This window comes from Osmia bicornis, chromosome 12 (assembly GCF_907164935.1).
Source record: "Osmia bicornis bicornis chromosome 12, iOsmBic2.1, whole genome shotgun sequence".
Taxonomy (NCBI): Eukaryota; Metazoa; Arthropoda; class Insecta; order Hymenoptera; family Megachilidae; genus Osmia; species Osmia bicornis.
The window spans coordinates 2025793-2050810 of NC_060227.1; the positions used below are offsets into that span (position 1 = coordinate 2025793).

The following is a 25018-nucleotide window of genomic DNA, read 5'->3' on the forward strand; positions in this document are numbered from 1 at the left end:
TGATTGGACCAACTTTCTTTATTATCTAAAATTCTGAAGATGTACATAACAACAAACGATTGAAACGATCTCTGAGGATCATTTACAATGTAACATTTTATTTATAATTTGGCGGACAATGTTAATCTATAGCTGCATTCTTTTTAAAGCGTGACTGATATTTCAAGTGACTTACTTTATAGAATTTTTTATCTTATTTATAAGAAGAATTTAGAAACATTAAATTTTTGAATGTGAGTTAGTATATATTAAAAGAATACAGCTAATAATACTTTTTTAAAATTATGCCTCCGTTCTTTAATAGTTCTACTCGGCATTTGGATATGTTTTATATTGCTATAATTTAATACTACAATCATATCCAGTCACTCAGTATCATTCAAACAGACTCTTAATTTTTATTAGAATTACATTCAGAATAAACGTTAACTTACATTCTATGCATAGTTTGAAAGTTTTCTTGAAACAACTTTTTCTGAAATAACATTTGATTTATTAAGAATGTTTCAATAGATTTGTAACTTAATGATAGCAACTACAGAGCTTGAAAGGAATTTTTAGATAGCAACTCGCTTTCTTTTTACATTCCATTAATCTTATATTTTGTAAGTCACTTTCCAAAATATAGATTTACATCTACACATGTAAAAATAGGCATAAGCAATTAATATAATTGTGCGTGTGGTCCCTACTGATCCAAAAATATTTTCAATTACATTCTCATACTGTTGCTATGGTGCTATTAATGCTGCAACTATTTTCGCAAGAACTTAAATCTTGTGTTCTATACGAAACCGACAATCTATGTTTAAAATACAACTAAAGTATACCGTTGAATATTTTACAAAATAAAATTACTCAATTGCTTTGTACGAAGTTTCAGCATAAACTATACACATGTATAATTTCAAGTCTCTGGAATTAACTATTATACATTTATTTTGGTAACTTCAATTACTATCAATCTAACTATAACGATGAACTCGATTTCAATATCAAGAACATGTTATTCGAGGTAGTACAATGAAGATCTTCAACTTTGTATACGTTTTAAAGTATCTTAAGTTCTTAAAGAAGTTAGAACTCGTCAAAAATTCATTAAGAGAATATTAAGTATGTTTGATTTTTAGATAAATTACTTCTGGTTCTAAGATTCTTTTGAATTACCATTAAAAGTATCATTTCTTTTGATTTCCTTGCATCTCTTTAAAGTACCATATGGTAGAAGTGATTTATCACATTGCATCAACAGTGAAACATAAATATATTCAGGTATCAGCCATGAATCAAATGTCAGCCTCATACACAGGGTTCCAAATTTAGTTAATCGATCATAGCTTCTCGTTTATCACTCTCAAGTGAGCGATAAAAACAGTGAAATACAGATTTCAACATCTCTGTTAAAATGCTGTGCTGGCCGTGGCCGTGACGCTGGATTGCACGCCGGACTCGGAACTTTGACGCCCGGCGTGTGGCTATAGCTACGTGGATGCTGCTAGACTTATGGACGTTGACTCGGTCACAGCTGCCCGTGGCTTCACGTCCAACGAATCGTACAAAGGGAATTCACAGCAGAAGATAAACTTTAGGAATTGTGGTACCTCCATGTAGATTGACGGCGGTATCGGTATCAATGGCGACGTGGACTGCTTGTAAAAACGGTACTCGGCGTTGCTGGAAAACAGTCAATCATCATCAGACGAACGCTTAGTAATCCTTCGAAATAGTTACATGCATCATTTAAAGTAGACTATTTCTGTAAAACAAGACTCAAATGTCTAGAAAGCGTTCAGTTACCAAGAAGTCTGTAAATACATTAAACCAAACACTTACTCGCGATATCTCTCATCGGAAGCTCTTTCCAACAGAGGCATCCCAGACAAGAATAGAATAATAAACGTAGTGAAGATTGGAGAAGCTATAGCGACCCATTCGGCTCCTTCAATTACATTCAAAGATATCACAAAGATACCCCACCATACTATTATCTCCCCAAAGTAATTCGGGTGCCTAGACAATCGCCACAGTCCTAAAATAAAATACAAAGGATCTATTAACGAAAAGTGAACATTTCAATGTGTATATAACTTGATAAATGTAGAACAGCTCGAGTATAATACCATCGTTGCACCATTTCCCATTATTTATAGGATCCTGTTTGAAAGAGAATTTTTGTAGATCAGCATATGTTTCAGCTAACAAGCCGGTCACGAAGAGACCTGTACCGGCGCTGTCGTACGGTGTCATAGTTTTAGGGGCAGGTGGAATTTTGTGTCGTGGTGAGTTAATGATAATTACCGGGAGGCTCACCACGTACACCCAAACAGCCTGAAAATATAATCATAATTAAATATATAGTTTCATCGGTGGATGTTATATCGGTGGAGTTTAATTATACTTAAATTATTATACCTGAAACGTCCAAAACACTGCAAAACGAATTACATTGCTACGACGATCTTCAAACCTTTTATCTCGTCCAATCTTAATAATCCGGTACAAGAGATATCCAGATAGGCGAACTCCCCACAGACAGACAAATACGGTGACCATAAGTTGCCTACTGTCATAAGGCTGACATGAAAAAAAGAAAAATTAATTTTACAGAAACATTAATTGATACCTGATGTTAAAAATGTACGTTTCACTGTTGGTACTTATGAAACTTTCGTAAATAAACGATCATACGAAAATAAACGTTCACGGTGAAAATAACAGCGTTGCGATGTTTTACAATGAGAATTAGACGATACGCGTGCAGACATTTTTCGTGTGCGGATGCAGTTTATAATTAGAATACCTTGCCCACTTGGCCGAGAAAGAAAGTGAGAAGGGCGAGAATGATGAAGTTTGTGCCACCGGCAAAGTCCGTCAATTTGTCCAGCTGGAAGGTCGCCGCGATCGTGAAGAAGATAATTTGCATACCGACCGTGACGATCGCGCTCACCGCGAAGTGGTCCTCGTCTAAAATATCGACCGCCATTGATCCTCGTTGATTGCCCGCCCCACCGCTCGATGAACTATTTTCGAATCTGGAATCGTTAATTAAGCCGTTAATATTGCCAACGAATAGGAATTTATAATTACTCTTCAAAAATAAAAAAATAAAATTTCGTCCTTCGTACCTTCCACAATAATCGATTCTGAAATCTCGAATAGTTTTATCCTCCATTTTGAATTTTTAGAATTTCATGAAAGGGATTTTAAGAACTTCAGTTTCAGAAATTTTATATTTCTTTCTTACTTTTGCAATTAGAATATTGCCAAAGAATAAGAATTTATAATTATTCTTCAAAAAAAAAATAATAATAAAGTCCTTCGTACGTTTCACAATAATCGATTCTGAAATCTCGAATAGTTTTATCCTCCATTTTGAATTTTTAGAATTTCATGAAAGGGATTTTAAGAACTTCAGTTTTAGAAATTTTATATTTCTTTCTTTCTTTTACGATTAGAATAGCTTTCAAATAATCTCGTTGAATTCTGGTGTTTATTTTTCCAGTAATACGTGCGCACTTTAGAAAATATTTATGGTGCTAGTAGTACAGGAAGAGGTTTAGTCAGGCTTAAGAAGATTGCACGTATGTATATTAATACTGAAACTTGACACCTGATATTTTTCCGGTTCTATATTATTTCCCGTATAACAGACACCTTAATACTTCCCGTTTATCGATCATGCTGTACCGTGCATAATATAGTAGCTTTTTAAATAAGAATAATATATGAAAAATATTAACAATCATATTTTTCAATGAAAATCGTCTTCCCTATTGTTCAGGAACATAACAAATATAATTTACAAATAAATCATGATTTATGAATTAAATCGCGTTAAATAATTTATTTAATTAAAAAATGATAAATTGAAGAAAATTTGCTTGTTAATATTTTTAAATATTTTAATATTTCTATTATTGTACACTTTTTAATTGTTGCTAGTGGAATCCCTTGTTTCCACGACAGAAAGCGTCGCAATGCAGTTCACATAATTCATTATTTTCTCAGGAGAGAGAGAAAATCTCATTTTCCTTTATTATCTATACTCATGTTATTTGAAATCGTTTTTTCTAATATTTCGCGATTATAAAGCACACTTTCAGTCATGAAAATTGAAAAACAAGCAACAAAAGAATTTGTTATTCAATACTTACCGTGTCTTGAAGCTCGCGACACGAAATTTTTGCATGGTACAATCACGAATTTAATTGTCAAACGACAATAAAGTAAACAACGAAGACAAATAAATAAATATTTAAAACATCACGAAATTACGGATTACCAAATTTATTACTGTACTAATACCAATACTAAGTTGTATGCATTGCCATTGTCATTTTTCAAGATTAACATACAAATGTCAGCACTGTTCACAACTTTGATTCATCAATCAAAACATTAATTAAAATTCAATCAATTTTAAATTCTACATCGAACACGATGGACAGAACGAAAGTTACGTTAATCACAGTTAATAAAGATAGCGCAGAAATTATAACGAGATTGGCGTGTACGCGGAGACACCTTGTTAATGCCGCCCGAGCTACGCAAAGTGTATTGGTTAAGAAGTAACGATGATTTACCTCGAGAGAGAGGAGTCTCATTGCAGCAATTGACAATGCGGGTGGACTTGCTCGACGTTCCACCCGCGACGACACGCAGCGGCAGGACTACGAGGGGATTCAATGTCGAGTCTAAAACGAGAAACCCATGATCACGTGCTACGAGGTCGAACTGAGAGCGCATCGTCGTACAGACGCTCTTCTACCTCGGTCCTTTTCACGTCGCATTACGCGTCTTTCTCTGGTCCGCTAGTCTATGGTGTCTACCTATTGGGTTTCTTGATTCAGACACTGATTAGCGCCTGAAGCAAGGTCCCCAGAGAATTATGATCTTTTATGCCCTTCGTAGCCTGCATAAATGCTGAAGCATTTGATTTTAATTTTTAGTAAAAAGATGTTATGGTATATTTGGGACATTTGTCATTAAAAAAATATGGGGCGTTAGGGATGTAACTTGATTTCATAGAAAAATACATTCTTTATTTAAGTATTGTTTATATTATAATTAGGATAATTGATGTTTATTATAGAGTTTTAATGAAAAGATGCTTTATTGATTTTTCAATGAAACGATCTTCTTCGTTAACTTATCCAGATCAATTGATTTTCGCAAAGCGTTGCAAGCTGCGCCTTATTCAGCATGAAATCAATACGTATACGCGAGCGCGAATGAGTTTCCAGTTAAATGAAACATGGCGCATTACAAAATTGCTTTTTATTCGTATTGTACTATCGAATACAATGCGTTTCAAAGGTCTTTCAAAGATATTGAAGTTGATTCTCTTCGGGGATAAAGAGATGAACGCGAAAGGAATCAGTTTCATACATTGCCGTTGATAATTGGGCTAAGAATAATTTATTTTAATATTGTACATTATATTATTGTAATAATTACTTTACAAACAATAACCAGTATGTATTATATTGATCGCATATTATGAACAACTCCTTTTTCGATATCTTTTTACAAATGTTATAAAATTCAGTTCGATGAAAATAAACGATTACAATGGTAATGTTTATGACCGCGCGTTCAATTTCTGCCCTGTTTCGCGATAAAAAGTGCATTGTTCAAGAGATCCATCTTATGAAAATGCGAGATACGAGCGGGGCTCGGATATCCTTAAATCAATTAAGAAACAATATTAAAAATATAGTAAGCCTTCTTGAATTACACTTCCCGTTGGAGTATTATTGGCTTAGGATTCGAATTTTCTTTTAATTATACCACGTGTTCTTCTTAGAATGCTCCAGTTCTTTTCATTAATTAAAAGTCACTTTTAATCTTAAGATCTTGTATATTTGCCCCAGATGTGAAGCATGAACACAGATGCAATGAAAAGCAGGGACATCACGAGCACTGGCACTGGTCCTCTATAAACATATGTATATATGTTATCAATCAAATACTTTTAGCTTTATACACGTATTGTCTTTATACGTAATATTAATGTTCCAAAAACAATATCTTGTTTACTTACACTTTGATGCCAGGGGAGTCATCTGTATAAAACCTCCACATACCATCAGAACCAGCACCTGTATTTCTGCTTCTGGTAGCAGTAGTTGTAGTAGTTTTTCTTTGCCTAACAGTACCGCTACCACTTGTTCTAGGTGCTATAACTTTGCTCGGTGATCTACCCGGGTATCCGACCGAGGTAGCACTTGGTGCGGCAGGCTTAGTAAAGTAAACAAAATATAACCATAAATACCAGGAAAGAATTTTTAATTTCAAATTTTGCTAAAATACATACCATTGTTTATTATACACTTTGATTTTCAACTTAAATTCGTGAATGAGCACCAGATGATCACGGGAACCTTGCTCTATATTAACCTGTTGTTTCTCCTGAATGACGTGAAATGAAGATTTCGCTTTACTTCACTTTTTCAGTATTAATATGGTTGTATAAATATATTTAATATGAAAGAAGTATTGCAATAAAATCACTGTTTGAAGTAGCGTTACGTTCTGACAACGTCTTCGAATTACTTAAAACGTTTACTGGCAGTATGAAGAAGAGTAGGAGGCGACGTGTCATCCATACACCATCCACGTAGTGTGTTCGAGACACGTCACCATGCGCCGTTAAATGCATAGGGAACGTCACATCGCTATGGCGCGTTTCCACGTAGTGTTTGAATATGGAACAATTCGAAATTAAAAACAATTAAATCAAATTCCTTTATTTAAAATTTATTCATTACTATGTAAGTACGTTCTCTCGTTGAACAAATAATCATTTTTAATTTCACTTGAAATATATAAAACTTTGTATAGGATATTGTAGGATATTTATTTACTATTTAACAAGCAGAATTTCTTTTTCATATTTCGCTATATGACTCATCTTTTTGATAATAAATAACATAATTTTTTGTATCAGTAGAACTAATGCATGTAATTCGTCACACCGAAATTTTACATAAAAATCTTAAAATACTAAGTGCATACATATTGGTTGCACACATAATAGTTTATAGTTTACAATTTTGTTTAACTTTCCTCCTGTTAGTAGACTAGCTATAAAATTGTGATATATTAAACTATCTCTTATGAATTGATTTGATATTTCAATTATGATTATGTTAGACATTTCAGGATATAAAAGAAAGTCATACATGTTACAGGAAATACAAATTTGTTTTTCTTATTCATTAGAACTTGTACAAATGCACTGGATAAAGTAAAAAGTTATAAAATACAAAATTTAATACTTCTGTTGGTCTTAAAGTGTACAGTCTCAATGATTTTCATTTCACTTTAATAAAACTTCTCAAAATGCCCTTAAATGCAGTAGTTCAATGTATCTCAATACTTATTTGTGTAAATTATGTTTACTTATTAAAAGTATTGAAACAATGTTTATTGTATAATTGTTTCGTACAAATATTTATAATAGCATGCTGATATATTAGCGATAGAAAATTTTGTAAAAAGTATGTCGTGTATCTAAACTAGTGTAACTTCCATTTGCATTTTCATTATATTTTACAATACAGAAATACTTGAAGAATTAAAATATCCTGACTTTTATCCATATAATTATTTCTTTAATTCGAATCAATTAAGAAATACTTCTAAGTTTTTCATTTGCTTATGGAACTCGTTTTTTTTGTATGTAAATACATACATAATGATGAGAAATATTCATATAGATTCTATGTAGCGTTTGGCACAAGTAATATTGATGAAAATTTTGATATACAACAGACGTTATAGAATTTGCATGTTTTTTAAGCACAATCATACATGGTTATCTGAGTTATTAGTTATCACGAATTATTAAAAAAACACTTACATACATTATCCTTATTAACAATAATGAACCGTAACAGGGCTTTTATACACGTATATATTAATTTACTGTTTTAATACTCTATTTCTACTGCGATCAGAAATAGACACTATGTTTGCAAAGTAAATGTACGAGTTAACATTGTGTCTCTATTTCAACTGAAATTTTTAACACCCGTTGCTGACATACTTCATAAAATAAAATCATCAAAATTTTATTTCCTTGCGCGTGTAAAATTAACTGAAAAATACTTTACTATTGATGATAATCTAATACAATATTTGGTAGACATATAGTTAGAATAAATTGACTTTCTTAACATATAGAATGAAATAAATACTTTTCCTTAGACCAAATAGACAACTCATTTGGTAATTAACACGTTAAGCATCACCTTAGACTTTCCGTTTACGCCGCGTCCTTTAGGGTTGACTTGGGCCGTGGACTTCAGGATTATGCGACACCGCCGCGCGTGCATTGTTTAGCATTGTTCGGCATTGTTCAGCCTCGTTTTTCGTTTCTTTATCTTATGTTGTTAGCTCGCGCATCACACATGGCCTTCTCAACTTGACGGCAGAGTGCGGCGTGAACGGAACGCCAAGCAAAATAGGCTTGGCGTTTAACGTGTTAAGTACTGGTTACTCCTTTGCGGGCTACTAATAGATTTAATACTGGATGTTTCATAATATACGCTACTGCCTTTTTATGAGTTACCATTGTAAAGTCATATCCGTTGCATTGTAAAATTTTATCATGCATACGGAGACCGCTCTTTGCTGCTGCTGATCCTTCGTGTACTTCTGTTATATATATACCCTAAAACAATCAGTATAAATGATGCGAAACACATTTATATTAATATTACATTAACCTTTCTTACGTTATCTGTATAGCCTTGCGGGCTTCTCCTAAAATCTTGATCAATTCCACCAGCAATTTTAAAACCACATTTTGTTACTTCCCCACCATTTTCATCAACTTCTGTTTCCTTGTGTAAAGTGATAGGTATCTGAAATGATAATATACATGGAATTAAAAAATTATCAAAGTTCTTCCATAATAGATATTATCATGTAGATACAGTCACCTAGTTCAGAATAGAATTGTAATTAGGCATTAAGTTATTAAATTAATTACAAGATTCTGTATTTGCAAAACATGAGACTCTTAGAATTTATTTTAATTGAAATATACATACGCTTAAACATTCCATAGCAGTACCAGCCTGATGCTGAAAAGCCATTTTCGCGCACATAATGCTTTATCTCGTGCCTTCAAAGAATTCTGATTGTCAATTACTTCCGATGATTCAACGTGATCATCAATCGTGCACACACTACATACGCCGCCTTAAAATAAAACGACTGAATAGGTGAACTTAAGAATTGATCATAAAACTTAATATAGGGTAGTAAGAAAAGTTTATGTTCAATTTAAATATTTAATTATCTTATAACGCCATCAAAATCGCTGAGTTCAGCGAATTTAGCGTTCTAGCACGTTCTAGACAGTTAAAACAATTTCGTTCTCACGTTGACCAATGACTATAGATCCAACAAGGACTTAATTATTTTGACAACCGACTTTCGAATCGAAATCGTTATTCATTTTACTGGCTAATTAACGATCCGACTCGCTTTAGCGACTAACTATTCATTTGAGAAAATTTTTCTGGAATACCCAAGTGCCTCCTATGAATTAGGCATAATGCCTGCTGGCTCGAGGCACAGTATAAGCTCGATGGTACTCCCTGTGGCTCGGGGGGAGTAGAATACGGCCACGGTATCCCCTGCCTGTCGTAAGAGGCGACTAAAAGGGGGACGTAGCGAGTGAACTAAAAGTAATGCAAAGAGTGAGAGAGATAATGTAACTGGCAAAGCGAAAGAAAGAATGTACGGAGAGACATTAAGATTTAAAGAAAAGAGTTTAACAATGCGCGAGAAAAAGGATTGGCGTAAGTAATTACTGCCAACCTTGTCCAAACGCGGGGACGAAAGAGTTCGTTGGGAAAAAAGGGACAGTTGAGGTCCCTGTAGTACGCCGCCCTCGCGGCAATATCCCAAAATGAGGGAAAGGCTGAACTTTACTTTAGTGGACACAAAATTATCTACTTTTTTCTCCTCAGTCTAATAGTTTTCGATGCGTAGAATCCAAAAATGCAGGTTTTAACTGTCGAAATGCAGCGGTTTAAAAGTTATGAGTGTGTGAAGTTTGACACTTTTAGTGCAATTGCTACGTTACTGCGACGCCATATTGGCTTCTGGTCCAATGAACGGTGTCGCTAGCTGCAGGCAGCAGGTGCCGACCTCTTTAGCGGGTTTAGTCAAACCGTAGGGTAAACTACGTCTCAGGGGCCCAAAAATTATGGTCTTTTTTTTGTACCTTCAGTATATAGTGTTGCGTGTCCGTTCACGATGTATAGGGATTTCTGGGGAATTAGGCGCAGGTAAGGTGATTCGTGGAGCGCGAAGGCGCTCCGCTCGCAAGGCGCGAAAATAAAACAAATAAACTATGTTTCACTGTTGACACAACCGACTCTAGTACTAGCCGTGCTGAAGTAAAAATGGCAACACCGCGGGAGTCCGGTCCGAATATATCAACATCTACCCTACTCTATCTGCCTCCCGGACTCCCAGACTCCCAGCCAATCAACGTCGTCGGACTCTCGGCTACTCTCTGGACTTCACATAACCTCTTTGGTTTCGTTCCAATAATTTCGCTTGTTTCAAGGTTTTTATTAACTTATATACACGTTTATCAATTCTTAAATGTTTCAATTTGATTCAAAGATGGTTTCATTTTGCTTCATACCTAAATTTTCTTGAAACCACTGTAAATATTTCAAATATCATGCTTCACAACACTAAACTACTTCAAGAGTACACAAAATTTATATCACATTTATAACAATTTTATACTACCACATCACTTCTACTTGCCATAGTTGCAACGTTTATGTCTTGTTTATACATAATTAATACAAAATAGCGTATATTACTACAGTTTTTAATTAAAAAAGACGGTAATTACAATTCCGAGCACAGGACTCTGTTTTTGAAAATAGGACTCCCGATTGTCACGTGAGCGGTGTTGCCACGTTGTTTAGCATGGCTAGTACTAGAGTCGGCTGTGCTGTTGATTATGGTTTTAATCTTAAGAATTTAATCAAACTGTTTAATCAGGTATGATGTTTATTTGCGGCGTGAGAACAACTTTGCAGAGTCAAGCGACAAAATCATCCTGGGAGGATCCTGGATCCTCCCTCAGGATCATCCCTCGTCCAATGGTGGAGGAGTCCACCCCGTCTCGCGTGGGCCCCTTCTCCTGGCTGTGGTCCACCCTCGGGCGCGTGGAAGTGGAGGCGCTCCGCCAAGACGCTAGAACGTTGCAGCGCACATGTGCTACGAGAAAGCGTGGGACCCAGAGAAAATAGGAAAAGACAAGACCTTGTACTTGCCAAAGGCAACTCTTGAGGAAATTTACGACCCTCTTAGAGTGCATGAAAAGACAGGATATCGAAAAGACTTCGTTACTTTTAAGGACCGTTCGTGACTTGGTCGAAAACAACGAATTAGCTATGGTCTATCATAAATTAGTCTTTTAGGAATTTACTAAGTGAAACTATTCCATTCTCTGGATTTCCGGCCTTCTCTCAGCTCGATCACCCATGTCGAGGGGTTTACAACTTTAGGCTTTGTTTATTTTATAATACGAGCGTACACGCAGATGGTTTAAACTCCGCTCTTAATTTATAGCCATCGATACAAAAGGTCCTCGAAGAACATTCGAGACATATCGATACAATAGTCTATTCGATAAATATTCCCATGTCAATGTCGCCATACCACTCTAGACATATTCACGTGATAACGTTTCACGTTACAATAGTCTGGTGTAACAGTGACTATAGATAGTCACTGGCTGTAATCTGTAATCACTATTCTTAGTCACTGTAGTCACGTAGTCACTGTTGATATGCGTTTGTTCCAGTTCTGTTTGAAAATTAAAGATCCACGATGGGTATTTCAGGATTAACTACATTCATAAGCAATCGCTCAAATCGTTACCTACAATATTACGAATTACATGATACGTATTTGGTAATTGATGGTAACAATATTCGCTGTCAACTATATAATTGGTATGTGAAATGTAATTGTGCCTTTGGCGGCGATTATGATAAGTATGCACAATGTGTATCAGATTTTTTTGATAATCTATCAAAATGTAATATAACACCATTGGTTTTATTTGATGGGGCTTATGAGAATAAGAAAATGAAAACTACTATAAGTAGAATAAAGCAAAAGCTCCATAGAGCATCATCTTTTTGCCCTCTCAGTCAAGAGAGAATGAAATTTTTCCCTCTATTTTTAACCAAAGTTTTCAAAAATGTTTTGAAAGAAAAAATATTCGTTACATGCAATGTTTATTCGAGGCTGATAATGCTATAGCCTCTGTGGCAAAAATTTTAAATTGTCCTGTACTCAGCTATGATTCTGACTTCTACATATATGGATCATTATATATACCATTTAATACATTAGATAAATATGCAACGAAAAGTGGAACAGGAAAAGGCTATATGATACGCTGTAAAATTTATAGAACTGAGTATTTATTGAATTCTTTTAAAGGTTTAGATGAATCAATGTTACCACTGGCAGCGATACTCTTGGGTAATGATTATGTAAAACGTGGTACATTTAAGAACTTCTTTCGTCATTTAAAACTACATGGAGCATCAAGGAGTAAACATAACTACCAACAACGTCGTATAGAAGTAATCTTCACTTGGTTAAGCACATATACATTGGATAAAGCTGTTGCAGGAATTTTAAGCAGATTAGTCAAGCCTATACGACAAAAAATACTGCACTTGATAGAGACTAGTATAAACAGTTACACAAATGCATCTACTGAAATACTTATTCCATTAGGTTTTTCAAAAGACTATGTTGCCCAAGTAAATAGCCATCATTTAAATAGAATTTTCAAATATGATGGTGATATTGATAGCTTAACATATATAGAAGAAATTGGTGAAAAAGATGGCATTGACACAAGCGAAGAAGAGGAAGAAGAAGAAGAGAATGTAATAATGAACATACGGGATGAGTCTGAATCAATGTCCAGTAATGTACTTGTTAGTAATTTACCTGTATGGTTTATAAATGAACTTCTAATGGATAAACACCCGCCATATTTTCTGGACTTAATTATTCGACGCGTATATATTTGTTCTCCACAAATAGAGGACTGCAATTATCCTTCGACCGTTATGATATGTTCAAGAATTATTAACGTTATATTTGCACTTCTAAAATCAGCAGCAAACGATGAAATACGTTCTATGAGCTATATAACCAGAGGTAAAAACGATTCAATAGCACGTTATGAATTAGAATGTACAGGAAGTATACTTTCTTGTGCACTTCCATCTTTAGCTAATCTAAGAGAAGTTCCATTAACTATTAGAAGACAGATTTTAAATGATACATTAGAAATTGCAGAACATATGGCACATATAAATGAATTTCCATCAGAATGGATATTATATATAATGTGTATAAAATATTGGATGAAGCGCCATGATCCTTTCACATTATTATACAGTTGTGCATACTCCCTATTTGTTTGTATGTTATTTCATGTAATAGATCTAAAAATTGGGAAATATAGAGTTTTATACAATTTTCAATGTAAATACAGTAAAAGGCTTCAGGCTATAGAAGAGAAAAGAAAAGCAAATAGTTATAAACCAAATTATTCTATGGATGTTACAATTACTGAAGCCCTTAATGAAGTCGATCCTGATGATTGTATACTGGCAGCGCCTTTTTTCATTTCTCATTTTGAAATGGATACAAAATTGTATTCAAATCCAAAGAAATTTAATAAATTTATAGTTCATATATTTGCAGAGTTTCAAAATTGTTTAAAACATGGTATGGATTTGAATACACTTTTAGGAGAGCCTTATCCATCAACTAATATTGCTAATTTATATAACGGTACCTTACTGTATAATTTATCTACTAATTTTCAATCGCGGGATGATATTGAAAGATATATAAATACTGCGTTTCATAAATCACCAAGCCTTTTAAGGGTCTTTAATATATTTTTGGTAAAAATAAAACTTTTGCTTCCGTTAATCCAGGAAGTTAAATCTCGCAAAAAGCACAGAAGGCGTAAACGTCAAAAATTAAATCATGACTCGGATAAAGATGATTCTGAGTACTATAGCGCTGAGGAAGACTTAGATGAATCAGAATTTCATGATCCAAATAATCGATTTTGTTCATTTGCTTTAAACTAAATATTTTTTGTAAACTAAACTACTTTACTGTTAATACTTGTTATATTTTATATAAAAATTTAAACCCTACGATTCATATGTAATGTAACTAAATGCGAGTGTAAAATAAGATTAAACTAAAGATCTATCGGTCTAAAAATTTTCATTTGTTATTTTATTTTATTATACTATTCCTATTTCCTCTTGGAAATAAAGCGTTTCGGCTTTTGAATTTTGCTTTGTGAAGCACTTGCTCTAGGATACTGGAAAGAATGTATAATTAATTTCCATAATTGTAACATGCAATAAAATTTTAAATTACATTTTGATACATTTCCCAAAATGCAGTAAACGTTGTTTTAAGTATATTTGCTTCTTCCCTCAGAGTAGGCAGGCAATAACCATCTTCTCCGTGTTTTATTATTAATCCAACATGAACAGCGCAATCCAATTTCTTTTTCAATTCTTCAGTGAATGTTTTCAAATTACTATCAATCGGGTAACGATGACGTAGATATTGACTGATAAGAGTTGAGTTAACATAAACTTTGCGTAGTTGTAGCTTTTTAACTGCTAAACGAATCATTTGCGGGGTTACTGAGATATGACCTCCTAATAAATTTTTAAATGTTATAGTTTATATAATATTTATGTGTTTCTAAAGAATAACCGTATAATTTTGCACTCATTCTTACGTGATTTGGGCGAATGATCATTATTAATACATTTTTTACAAGAATTAAACTTCTTTCTTTTACAATATTCTGAATCTGAGTACATTATTTTGTTATAAAATTATGAATCTTGGGTTAATACTAAAATTTTTAAGTAATTATTCTGTTAAAATGTATTTTAATTAAGAAAAAAAAAGTGAATACTATTAATATGAAACTTTTTTTGAAATATAAAATGCATTATTTTGCGCAAAGTTCCTTATAATTTATTTGTATACATGCTATTTATTTGTCACAGTGTTACATCTTACAATATTAATAATAATTTGTTAATAAAAATAATGAGCCAAAATAATGCAGACATTCAAAAATACGTATTAAAAGTGCTACAAGGAAATATATTTTTAAAGACTATGTATACAATTCTTTTATACGTATAAAATAACATTTAGCATTTAACATTTAACATTTGGAATTTATAACAATTTCTATAACCATTTTTTAAATACATATATCTTATTTTAATAGTTTGGTATTATAATATTAAATCACGAAATATTTCAAATAGTTATAATATGATTTATAATGTAGAAAGAATTTGTGAAGTTAAATAAATTATAGTATAAAAATATCAGGTACTCTACGAAAAATATTTGAAAACGCATTAAACATTGCGAGATGTAATTTATTTCCACGTGTTAAAATTATTCCAAGTTTAAGAACAAATTATATCTATTCATAATAAAGGATAATTTTGTATACACGAAACTAAGTAACAAGAATAATTATAAATTTTTGTGCAAAATATACTTTTGGTACAAATATATCCCAGTAACCAATTAAAATTTGGTTCAAGTTTAGTAAAAAAATTATACAATAGAATTTAATCGTCTAAACTATTTAAAAAGTTTATTAGATTTATAGCTAATTGCAGTGTTCTAGGAAACAGAAATAATTGTATAAGAAAACCTGCTATAGACAATAAAAGAAATAGATCTCTATTAATAATAAATGCAACTTTATATAAAAAAGAAATTGCTGTTTTTTGTTCTGTTAAATTATCACATTGTATTTCTCCCAACAAAATTATATTCTAAATATAACACATTAAAATGTTACCAAAACGTTGAATTTTATTATACATAATTCTTTTACTAAAAGCAAATATTGCTTACTATTAAAATGTTAAAATTTTAACATACAAACATAAAAATCCAAATAAAATATTTGAATTGGCATGTCATTGTTGATATAAGTATTTTATACTGTCTATCTTAGTTTGATATGATATATCATAAAATTTGCCAACTAAAATTATTTCTTCTTTCAAAGTACTTACTTTAACGATAGAATTATTATAACTTGACATACTTTTATTATAAGAAAAATTTAGAACATCGAATCAACGTATAATCAGTTTTAAAGTTATATAAAACAGCAAATTTTGTATATACAATAAGACATAATCAAACAATTTAAACTATTAAAACACAGAACATTATCAATACAGATCGTTTAAAATGATGCGATTATTATAAAGTATTGCAATCAATGTAAAGGAATAATAAAAATCAAACTAATAGTTTGTACCAAAATTTTGGACGAAATTGTTTAACACTAATGGATAATCTTAATAGGAATTTTTCGTCACTTATAACTGGTTAATAATATTTCCAAGTTACAATCTGTTTCTTGGTAACCGCTGTAAAATTGATTCTGAAAGTGGAAACTGCAATTAGCTTTTTCTATGCTTGCCATAATTCAAGTATAGTTACTGTGTATAACAATAAATGTTATATTTTTAAAGTAGCCTTATTATTATCAATTACACTTAACTATTGAGCGCCTGTAATAAGGACTACAACATTGTTAGAATCTTTGAATAAATATGTAATTATCTTTCGTGCATTAGCATATAAAGTAGTTATATACATGATAAGCTCAAAGAAATTGTAAATACAATCCCTTTACCTTGTATAGTTCATTGCTGTTGTGAGGACCGTTTTAACGAGGATTAAAAACTTTGCACTAATCACTAAAAAATAAATCTTTACATTTATACACTTAAAGAACATATTATATTACAAAGCATTAACTGAATCACTTTAAACTATAAAGATTGCACTGTAATTATGGATAATTCCTTAAAAGCCCTGATTCTTTTTTTTTTTTTTGTATACTATTATTCAGTGATGTTCTACCAAAACAAGATACATCATTGCCCTCACCGAAAACACTTTTAAATTAGGTACTTCTAAGTTTAGGATTCTTTCCCTTAAAAGCTTTTTACATAAAAAAGCCTATAATTGAAATTGAAACAAGATAAATAACATGTACAATTTACACTACAATCTTATTATCGTATTTCTCAACCCCCGTTAGGTTTTTCATTCCATATTTTTACAAAATATTGAACGGAAAAAACAATTACGATAACAAGAATCGTATCTATGAAACTTTTTAGCATACTTATACTATGATGTTGATCACCTTGTTCTCTTTGTTTAATAGCAAGCTGTTCTAGTATATGTTGTATACGATTAAGTTTATCCCCGTATCCCAACATTTGTCTTTCTACGTCTTTAACAACATCCATTATCCTAAATAGAAAGTGATTTTTTTTCTTTACAAAAGAATTTGTCTTTACCACGTTAGTATGTAATGTTATAAAATTTACCTTGCAGTAGAGCGTTTCCTTTTACCTACTGATTGACTAGAATCTGAATGCACCTCAGCAGACGAACTTCCGGAATCGTGTGCTGTCTCTGTTAATGGTAAATTACTGGATAATTGTCTTTTAGAAGATTTTAGTACGGAGAGTGAAGAACGAGATTCAGCTTGAAGAAGGGGAACCTTGAATATAAAACGATACATGTTAATCATATACATTAAAACCTCTATAAGTCGTCACCCGGATAAGTCGTCATTTTTCTTTCCTCGTCATTTTAAAATTTGCATGGTTTTTACTCCGTTTAAGTCGTCAAAATTTCTCGGTCCCTTGAGTGACGACTTATCGAGGTTTTACTGTATTTAGTTAATTAATATTTCTACTTCTGTACCTGTGATTGTGGGTCAGCAGACACGATACTACCAGTACGCATGATTGGCGTTTTATGTCTAGTTTTCGTACGAACTATATAATCTTGTTCATACTGAACAACATCATTTCTAGGATCCCATGGCCGAACATCCGCGTGTCGATATACCCAATTACCCGTTATAATATCCTATTGTAAATCCATCTCAATATTAGTTGAAAACATATCTATTAACTTGTAAACATAATATTCATTATTCAATACCTGAACAAAATATTTGGGAACCCATTCTAGTCCCTTAAGTTTTCGTTCTTTAGCACGTTCTCTCTGTGCTTCCTCTAATTGAGTTTTTGCTTCGGTAGCAGCTATTTGATCATCACCATTTATTGCTTGCGTAACATCATACCATAACTTCTCACTTTCCCACGGACCTTGATTTTCCAAGGGAACAGTATACTTTTTCAATCTCTTTTTACGCACCTCTGCAGTTGGATTAAAGAATACACTTTCTTGCTGTAAGATTAATTGATGCACTAACTGATTTATTACATATGTAATTAGAAATGTTTGGATTCAACGTACTCCTGTTCTTTTGTCAGTAATTAATATCTGACCGTCCCAGTAACCGGATATAGTAGCAAGAGTTTCTTTTCCTAGACGTATCCAACCTGCAACTTGATTCATTTGCTCTGCACCGCCAAGAAATGGCTATCAAACAAGTAGCAAGTTATTTTAATATTCATATTTTTAAATTATATAATATTGCGTGTTACCTTAAGCTTAAATTCTAATTCACTATGGTAACCCGTCTTCTCGCATTTTATTTGAACTTTTCCACCTAGTTCCATGGATAATGTACCCATTAGGATACCTTTGCAATGAGCATAAGGTATTGTCATTGTGTAATCTTCTCCTCTAGGTAACATTGTTAATATTGCAACGCCATCTAATACTGCTGACGTTGAATTTCCTAAAGGAAGATTATACATTCTTAATTAGTAAGACGGTCCAGTGTGTTTTATTTTCCATGTATTTACCATAAAATTTAGATTTAGCAATGATCGTAGCGCTTATAGTAAATCCATCCTGTCGATTTGTAACATAGAATCCTGATATAGGAGGATGATGAGATAACTGTGAAAGTAAAAGTTTCATAAAATAAATGCATTTATGATTACATAATGATAATAAATATCTTACTTGTTCAGCTATATAGAAAGTTCTTGAACCATTAGGATGCTGCCAATAACAGCGGAATGTTTCACCTAAAAGTGGATTGTATGGCTTTTTCAAACCCTGAGGTTTCTTGTAAAATCCAGACAAGTACCACTGAACTACTCCCTTCATTCGTGTGAACGCATCGTCTTCTATTACTGCTCTGTAAAAGCGAAGAACAAGATGGTAATTGTACTTAAATACATTTTAAAGTCAGTTTATATTTATACCCACTGAGACAATAAATCTGCATGATAATAAGAATCAGCCAACTTTTCCAAAAACGAACGAGGTTCTAAAATAAAGGTAGGTAAGACCACCTTTGATAAATCCATCCCTGGCCGAACTTGTTTCATTAAGAACCATATTAGAGACTTTTGTTCTTCTTGCAATTCTGTAACCACTTCTCCAGCCTGTATATTTTCCATGATCAAATTAAAGTTACACGAATAGAAATTTTATAAAAAGAAGATATTGATTATTTTACCACTCCAAGAATTTCTTGTTCATTCGCAACGTAAGGCGTTTCATTAATGGTTTCAGGTTGATCTTCTTTAGCCGATCCTTCGGACTCACTATCCGAGGCACTGATTTCTGCATCAGCTGCTACTCCATTTTCGGGTTGGCTAATATCGTCCAGGTCTGTATGTGAGGATTGCATAGGATCTAGCGTTACTACATGTGCGGTATCATATTCAAGGACATGTATAGAAGGGACAGTCATACGCCGAGTAGAAGATGGAACAGATTTGGAAGTAGACTCAAAATGAGATATGTTAGAATAAATATCTCTATCACCCAATGCATTTACAGAACTTGAAGATATAATTATTTCAGTATCTGTTGTAGGTGATGGAGATCTATCACGAAACTGTTTATCCCAGTATGCAATAGCGTGGTACAATTGTTGAAACATTGGAGTTGGCGAAGGGCAAACACTTTCAGGATTGTTTGTCGTACAAGGTGTAAGTGGTTGAGGACACGACAACAAACGCCTTTGAAGTATTGTAGGAGAACGCGGTGCATAATTAGATAAGCATACTGTGGATATCAAAAGCAAGTATTTAAGGTGACAAATGTCAGGAAGGGGGCAATAATAATATTGTAATTAATATCAATAGCATTCAAGAACAGAACTTAGCTAAGTAGTTTTGTAACTCTATTAAGGTTGATAATAGAAAAGAATTTGATATTTTACTTATTCAATGTGAAAATCATCTCATCTCTCACACCAACTGTTATTTTATATAGCTTACCATGCTCGTCAAAATGTTTTTCATAATCTGCTTCACTCCATTGAGTTTCATGGGTAGTAGTAGTATCATGTGGCAAAGCACGTGGTAATGCACTTGTTGAACGTACTATTAACGAGGAACAACGCAAGGATAGTTCAAGTGCATCTAACCAACATTTACCAGCAGCCTGCGAAGGAGCTCTAAAGATCAAGTAAGATGTTGGCAATGGTTGTACAACAGCACCTAAAAATATTGCTCGTATAAGGATATATTTCTTACTCAATTCAAAAAGAATTTATTATTTACCAATGGATTCTTTTTCTGGGCCTCTTGGAGCCCATATCGATTGTTCTAAAGGATGAAATAATTTAAAACAAAATCCATCCTTTTTGCTTGGACGCTCTATCACTTGACACGTATTAAGCAAAACCGTTCCCACCCAATGATTGCTCTGCAATAATTATGTGGACATAACTTTGAATGAAACAAACAATTATTAAGTTAATAATGGATATAGATGAGCACTTTTGTTTTTGGGCTTTTGTACAGTAGTAGCAGGCCAGGTTTTAAAATACACCACAGTTTTGTCCAACTTTTTAACGTTCCACGAACTTTCAGCCAATCGCTCATAACAATAACAGTTGGATCCTTAAATGAACTTAAGAGTTCATTGGCAACTCTCTTCTTCTCCATTCGATAATTTTTTCTCTGAGCCTTGTAGGATTCTTTTCTTGTTAATTTACAGGAATCTAAAGACTACAAAATAGAATGGAAAATATGTTATAATTAGTAGTTCAAAATAACAAGGTAAATGGTTGAAAGTCATAAATTATGTACCTTATCAGATGCATTATCTGTTTTTTGATTAGTTTCACCCATTGCAGTTAGTCCTATAACACAAATTAATCAAACCATTTGCTTGAGTAACATTCAGGTAAATATTATCATCATACATATATTAGAATGATGTTAATGAGAAACTTTATTCAGTCTTTCTTATCGAAATACCTTGTGAGTTGATTAAAACAAACTTATTATTATTTAAGAAAGTATACGATAAAACATTGACGAATGAGATGCACCTGACTTTTTACAAGATACAGTGATAATTTTGTATAATAAATGTTCTTAACATAATCCATTATGCAGTTAGCAATTTTTTACATTATGAAAATTATTAACTCTCTCTTTATTACTATATTAAAAAGCTGTACTTAATACTATATTATCATTCCTATTTAATGTAATCACAAATGAAGTAGAAATCAGTAGACGAAATATATTATATTAATGTAATGTTTATACATTTTATGTATAATTCTGGTATAAAAATATTGTTCACTTATGATTTATATTCACAGTATTATATTCAATGCATATATTGCATATAAGAAAAACTAAACAATGTACAAAGATTACATTACAAAAATTACAGATTTCAATATTATATGCATAATATAAGATAATTGTAAGCCGAACAAGAAATCAAAAATGCAGTTCTTTGTAACTAATCAACTACTTTCATAAGTAAAGATTAGTATCGATTTATATAAAAATGGAAAAGCACCTGACAAATTCTTAAATAATGTAATTATATTTATACCTGGAGAAAGTGGAGGCGCAGCAGTTGTTAAATTTACGCATGTTGCTATCGACTCTGTTGATGGAAGATTAGGTAATGCCGCAGTTTGAACTTGAGCACTGCTTCTTCGAAGTTGTTGATCCACTGGTTCTATATATTTAGTTTCTTTTCAGTCATGGTTATTATTTACTGATTTATTTACAGTTAGTTAAAGAATTATATTTTTCAACTTCATCTACTGTTACAAATTACAAAGTTTTAATGTTTCAACTATGTACTATTTAACAGCAAATATACTAAAATTACACCATATTATATTACACCAATTATTAATATTAGTTCTTGATGACCATTATACAACACATAATTATATACAACATAGCTTCAAGTTTCAATTGAATTCATTCATATCATTACAGAAGCAAAGAAATTTTACAGTAAACAAATATGAATACATGCTATACAAATGAAAATATGTAACTTGATTACAAAACTCGCATACATTAGGTAAGATACATTACTGAAATACATGCAGATTACAAGAAATAGCTGTAGTAGTGAATTTATTTGTAAATACAAATACATGCACTAAGTATACTAGAGCGTAATAACTACACTTAGATGCACTAAAGTATTTCGTGCATATTCGTACTTTGTATAACCTTCTCTAGATTATATGTACTTTTCTCTGAACACACTTATGGATACACGTAAATGTTGTATAGTACAATATAGTAAAAAGTGAATAATATGCTAACAGCATGAATGTATTATGTTAATCTAATACATCCAATAAAATGGTATTTTAATATATCTGATACTACGGAGTATATTTATGAGATACTGAAATAAGTAATATTGATAAATGTTATTTATAAATTGTTTAATAATGCTGAATGATGATACAACAAATGATTTGAAATAAAAGAATACTAATAGCACATGTAACATGAAAATAGGATGTTATACATATGTATATACTCGTATCTACCCATTGATACTAGAATTCTAATACTGATGCTTACTACTGTATACACATAATTCATGTTAATAAGCCTACCTAGCTTACTTGGTAATGTATCAGATCCACTGTCACTAATACCTTTAAATGGCAATTATTTACAGCATAAATACTTCAACAATTAACAAATTATTAAAATAACATCTTTAGTCAACAACATTTTACAAACATATACATATGTTTAAATATTATAAGTTAAATATAAATATATCAGAAATAATCACTAATACAGAAATAAAATTTCATAAAGAACATTACAAAAGAATTTTTGTGTGATTGTATAATTAGCATTACATAAGTATATATTAAACCAAAAATTGATTAACACCTTAGTACAATTGTTTCTGTCATTCACAAATAGCTTTTCCTTCAAAAAATATTAATCTTTAACAACATATAACAATTCAAACTTTAATAAATTGAATTATACTTACGATTACTAAGTGACCTGCTAACATTCGGTGGTGTCATAGTCTTGAAAGAATCAGAAGTACTTCCAACAGACACGGAGTAAGTTTCTGGTTGAGACCGATGTTCACCACCAGGTACCACAATTGGTTGAGAGCTCATTATGGATCTATTGTATTAAAAATGACTAATGAATAAAATGTAGCAAACGGTAATAAATCTCTGTGTATTTCTAAGCAAAGAAAATATATATACAACATAAGATAAATTAATACACACGTCTGTAATTAATAATCACAATTTCAATACAAATTATATAAATCATGATAAATGTGGCCTTCGAAATGCATGTAATCAAAAGATGCTAGGTAATGATAATTAAATATCCAAGTCAATTTATATACACACATGTCTTTGGAAAACAAGTAACGTATACAGAGGATAGTAAAAATCAGTAAGTAGAAATAAAAATGTGTAAATGTTGAATATGCAAACCAAGCCTATAATTTAGCTCTCTTCTAGGCATGCTATCCAAATTATAAAATAGTTTTGTCATCATGGTAAATTATTTGATGCAACGTATATGAGAAATATTATATAAAACATTTATAACTCACTTGATACCGACACAACTGTATACCCAGTCAATACTTGTGTATTACGAAGATTACGCTAAGAGAAATATCTTATAAATTATAGTGATTAAGAGAGCAAACATTGAATTCATTATCACGTACGAGATCAAAATTTTTCAATCCAATGCACTTCATCAATTAAGCTATTTTTCACTGATGTAATTACAAACATTCGAAGCAAAAAAGCGATTATAGATGGACGTCAGGAGTACGACGGCGCGAGCGCGAAGTCTGATGTTCCATTGATCACTTACTGTTATAGCTTAATTATAAACATATGGATTTGTTAAGTTATTCACAGTGAAAAGGTACGATGAACAAAACTTTGCAAATGCATCTTTTATTATTGATGCATAAACAATGCAATCAATAACGCATAACGAAAGATACGTAGTTTTTGAAACAGCATGACCTTTCTACTATAGTACATAAGTATATAAGAATGCATTAGTGTGATCCAATAATTAATCAATGAAATATTTCATAAGAACAAAATTGTTACATTTTATATAAAAGCTTAATATATATTTTCTTTCTATATATGTATGTAAGTGCCGAATTTTAGCCAAAATCAATTTTAGAAATTTGCGCGTGATCAAATAACGCCTCGATGGAACAAAATTATTGACGTAAATACGTAATCCATACACGTTGCTGATATTATTTCAAATATAAATAAATATTGTATTATTTTTTAACAGTACAGATTTACAAATTGAATAAATTTTATACTTTTGTTAATTCTTAATTTAAAAATCATAATTGCAAACTTATTTACCGGAACTTATTGATGCCCATGCGTACCTTCACATGTTACGTTGTAGAAATAAATAATGAAGAAATAAATTATATAGAAGGTATCATACAGTTATCAGATATAAAAGTTGTTAATCAAATACCTAAATGATACAATTCAAAGGCAACAGTAGCACCGGTGACTACAGATACAAAAAGACTCGATATGACTTTGTTCGTGAGGGAACATGATTTTGGGGTCCCAGACGTCCCCAGGCACAGTTAGGTCTGCAATGACGATCGTGCTGGTTCA

At 32.0% G+C, this 25018-nt stretch overlaps 6 protein-coding genes across 13 annotated transcripts; 1 reads left to right on the top strand and 5 right to left on the bottom strand.

Moving 5' to 3' along the window:
* On the bottom strand, positions 1-4547 carry LOC114879367. Its single transcript, XM_046288316.1, has 6 exons — positions 4155-4547; positions 2801-3032; positions 2413-2574; positions 2121-2328; positions 1834-2029; positions 1-1674 (listed from the first exon to the last, which is right to left on the bottom strand). The coding sequence occupies exons 1-6, from the start codon at positions 4187-4189 to the stop codon at positions 1482-1484; spliced, it is 1026 nt and encodes a 341-aa protein (XP_046144272.1). The 5' UTR covers positions 4190-4547; the 3' UTR covers positions 1-1481.
* An 852-nt stretch (positions 4548-5399) lies between these two features.
* On the bottom strand, positions 5400-6631 carry LOC114873217 (protein transport protein Sec61 subunit beta). The gene is made up of 3 exons (XM_029181304.2): positions 6317-6631; positions 6044-6240; positions 5400-5936 (listed from the first exon to the last, which is right to left on the bottom strand). The coding sequence occupies exons 1-3, from the start codon at positions 6317-6319 to the stop codon at positions 5849-5851; spliced, it is 288 nt and encodes a 95-aa protein (XP_029037137.1). The 5' UTR covers positions 6320-6631; the 3' UTR covers positions 5400-5848.
* A 509-nt stretch (positions 6632-7140) lies between these two features.
* On the bottom strand, positions 7141-9631 carry LOC114873216 (tax1-binding protein 3 homolog). The gene is made up of 4 exons (XM_029181303.2): positions 9542-9631; positions 9060-9210; positions 8742-8870; positions 7141-8677 (listed from the first exon to the last, which is right to left on the bottom strand). The coding sequence occupies exons 2-4, from the start codon at positions 9114-9116 to the stop codon at positions 8489-8491; spliced, it is 375 nt and encodes a 124-aa protein (XP_029037136.1). The 5' UTR covers positions 9117-9210; positions 9542-9631; the 3' UTR covers positions 7141-8488.
* Positions 9632-11450: 1819 nt separating this feature from the next.
* On the top strand, positions 11451-14328 carry LOC114873227 (protein asteroid-like). The gene is given in 2 exon segments (XM_029181323.2): positions 11451-12265; positions 12268-14328. Coding segments are annotated over 2 exon segments (2304 nt in total). The 5' UTR covers positions 11451-11877; the 3' UTR covers positions 14184-14328.
* A 7-nt stretch (positions 14329-14335) lies between these two features.
* LOC114873236 lies at positions 14336-15280 on the bottom strand. Its single transcript, XM_029181347.2, has 2 exons — positions 14485-15280; positions 14336-14425 (listed from the first exon to the last, which is right to left on the bottom strand). Exons 1-2 carry the CDS (start codon positions 14746-14748, stop codon positions 14357-14359), a joined length of 333 nt encoding a protein of 110 aa, XP_029037180.2. The 5' UTR covers positions 14749-15280; the 3' UTR covers positions 14336-14356.
* Positions 15281-15500: 220 nt separating this feature from the next.
* On the bottom strand, positions 15501-24911 carry LOC114873213 (oxysterol-binding protein-related protein 8). Of its 8 annotated transcripts, XM_046288091.1 has the most exons (19): positions 24073-24216; positions 23953-24007; positions 23362-23504; positions 22967-23008; positions 21928-22056; positions 21162-21214; positions 20850-21080; positions 20631-20775; positions 20346-20567; positions 19577-19731; positions 19324-19502; positions 19075-19252; positions 18912-19008; positions 18648-18844; positions 18457-18582; positions 18139-18387; positions 17896-18063; positions 17514-17689; positions 15501-17436 (listed from the first exon to the last, which is right to left on the bottom strand). In XM_046288091.1, exons 3-19 carry the CDS (start codon positions 23495-23497, stop codon positions 17205-17207), a joined length of 2715 nt encoding a protein of 904 aa, XP_046144047.1. In that variant the 5' UTR covers positions 23498-23504; positions 23953-24007; positions 24073-24216; the 3' UTR covers positions 15501-17204. The 8 variants fall into 8 exon arrangements, with proteins under 8 accessions (XP_046144047.1, XP_046144046.1, XP_046144049.1 ...); XM_046288090.1 differs by lacking the exons at positions 23953-24007; positions 24073-24216 and adding an exon at positions 24749-24911; XM_046288093.1 differs by lacking the exons at positions 23953-24007; positions 24073-24216 and adding an exon at positions 24225-24445.
* Positions 24912-25018: the final 107 nt, after the last annotated feature.

Bases quoted from the DNA above. Each gene is read 5' to 3' on its own strand.
- LOC114873217 (XM_029181304.2), bottom strand. The intron at 5,937-6,043 runs GTAAGTAAACAA...ATATGTTTATAG, and splicing joins GACTCCCCTGGCATCAAAGT to AGGACCAGTGCCAGTGCTCG.
- LOC114873216 (XM_029181303.2), bottom strand. From the start codon at position 9,116: ATGTGCGCGAAAATGGCTTTTCAGCATCAGGCTGGTACTGCTATGGAA. The intron at 8,871-9,059 runs GTATGTATATTT...TTATCATTTCAG, and splicing joins CTGCTATGGAATGTTTAAGC to ATACCTATCACTTTACACAA. The intron at 8,678-8,741 runs GTAAGAAAGGTT...TGATTGTTTTAG, and splicing joins CGCAAGGCTATACAGATAAC to GGTATATATATAACAGAAGT.
- LOC114879367 (XM_046288316.1), bottom strand. From the start codon at position 4,189: ATGCAAAAATTTCGTGTCGCGAGCTTCAAGACACG. The intron at 2,575-2,800 runs GTATTCTAATTA...TTTTCATGTCAG, and splicing joins TTCTCGGCCAAGTGGGCAAG to CCTTATGACAGTAGGCAACT. The intron at 1,675-1,833 runs GTAAGTGTTTGG...ACTGTTTTCCAG, and splicing joins TCCGATGAGAGATATCGCGA to CAACGCCGAGTACCGTTTTT.
- LOC114873236 (XM_029181347.2), bottom strand. From the start codon at position 14,748: ATGATTCGTTTAGCAGTTAAAAAGCTACAACTACGCAAAGTTTATGTT. The intron at 14,426-14,484 runs GTAATTTAAAAT...CATTCTTTCCAG, and splicing joins TTTGGGAAATGTATCAAAAT to TATCCTAGAGCAAGTGCTTC.
- LOC114873213 (XM_046288090.1), bottom strand. From the start codon at position 24,768: ATGGGCATCAATAAGTTCCG. The intron at 20,776-20,849 runs GTGCTCATCTAT...TAATTATTGCAG, and splicing joins ACAAAAGCCCAAAAACAAAA to AGCAATCATTGGGTGGGAAC. The intron at 17,437-17,513 runs GTAAATTTTATA...CTTTCTATTTAG, and splicing joins AGGAAACGCTCTACTGCAAG to GATAATGGATGTTGTTAAAG.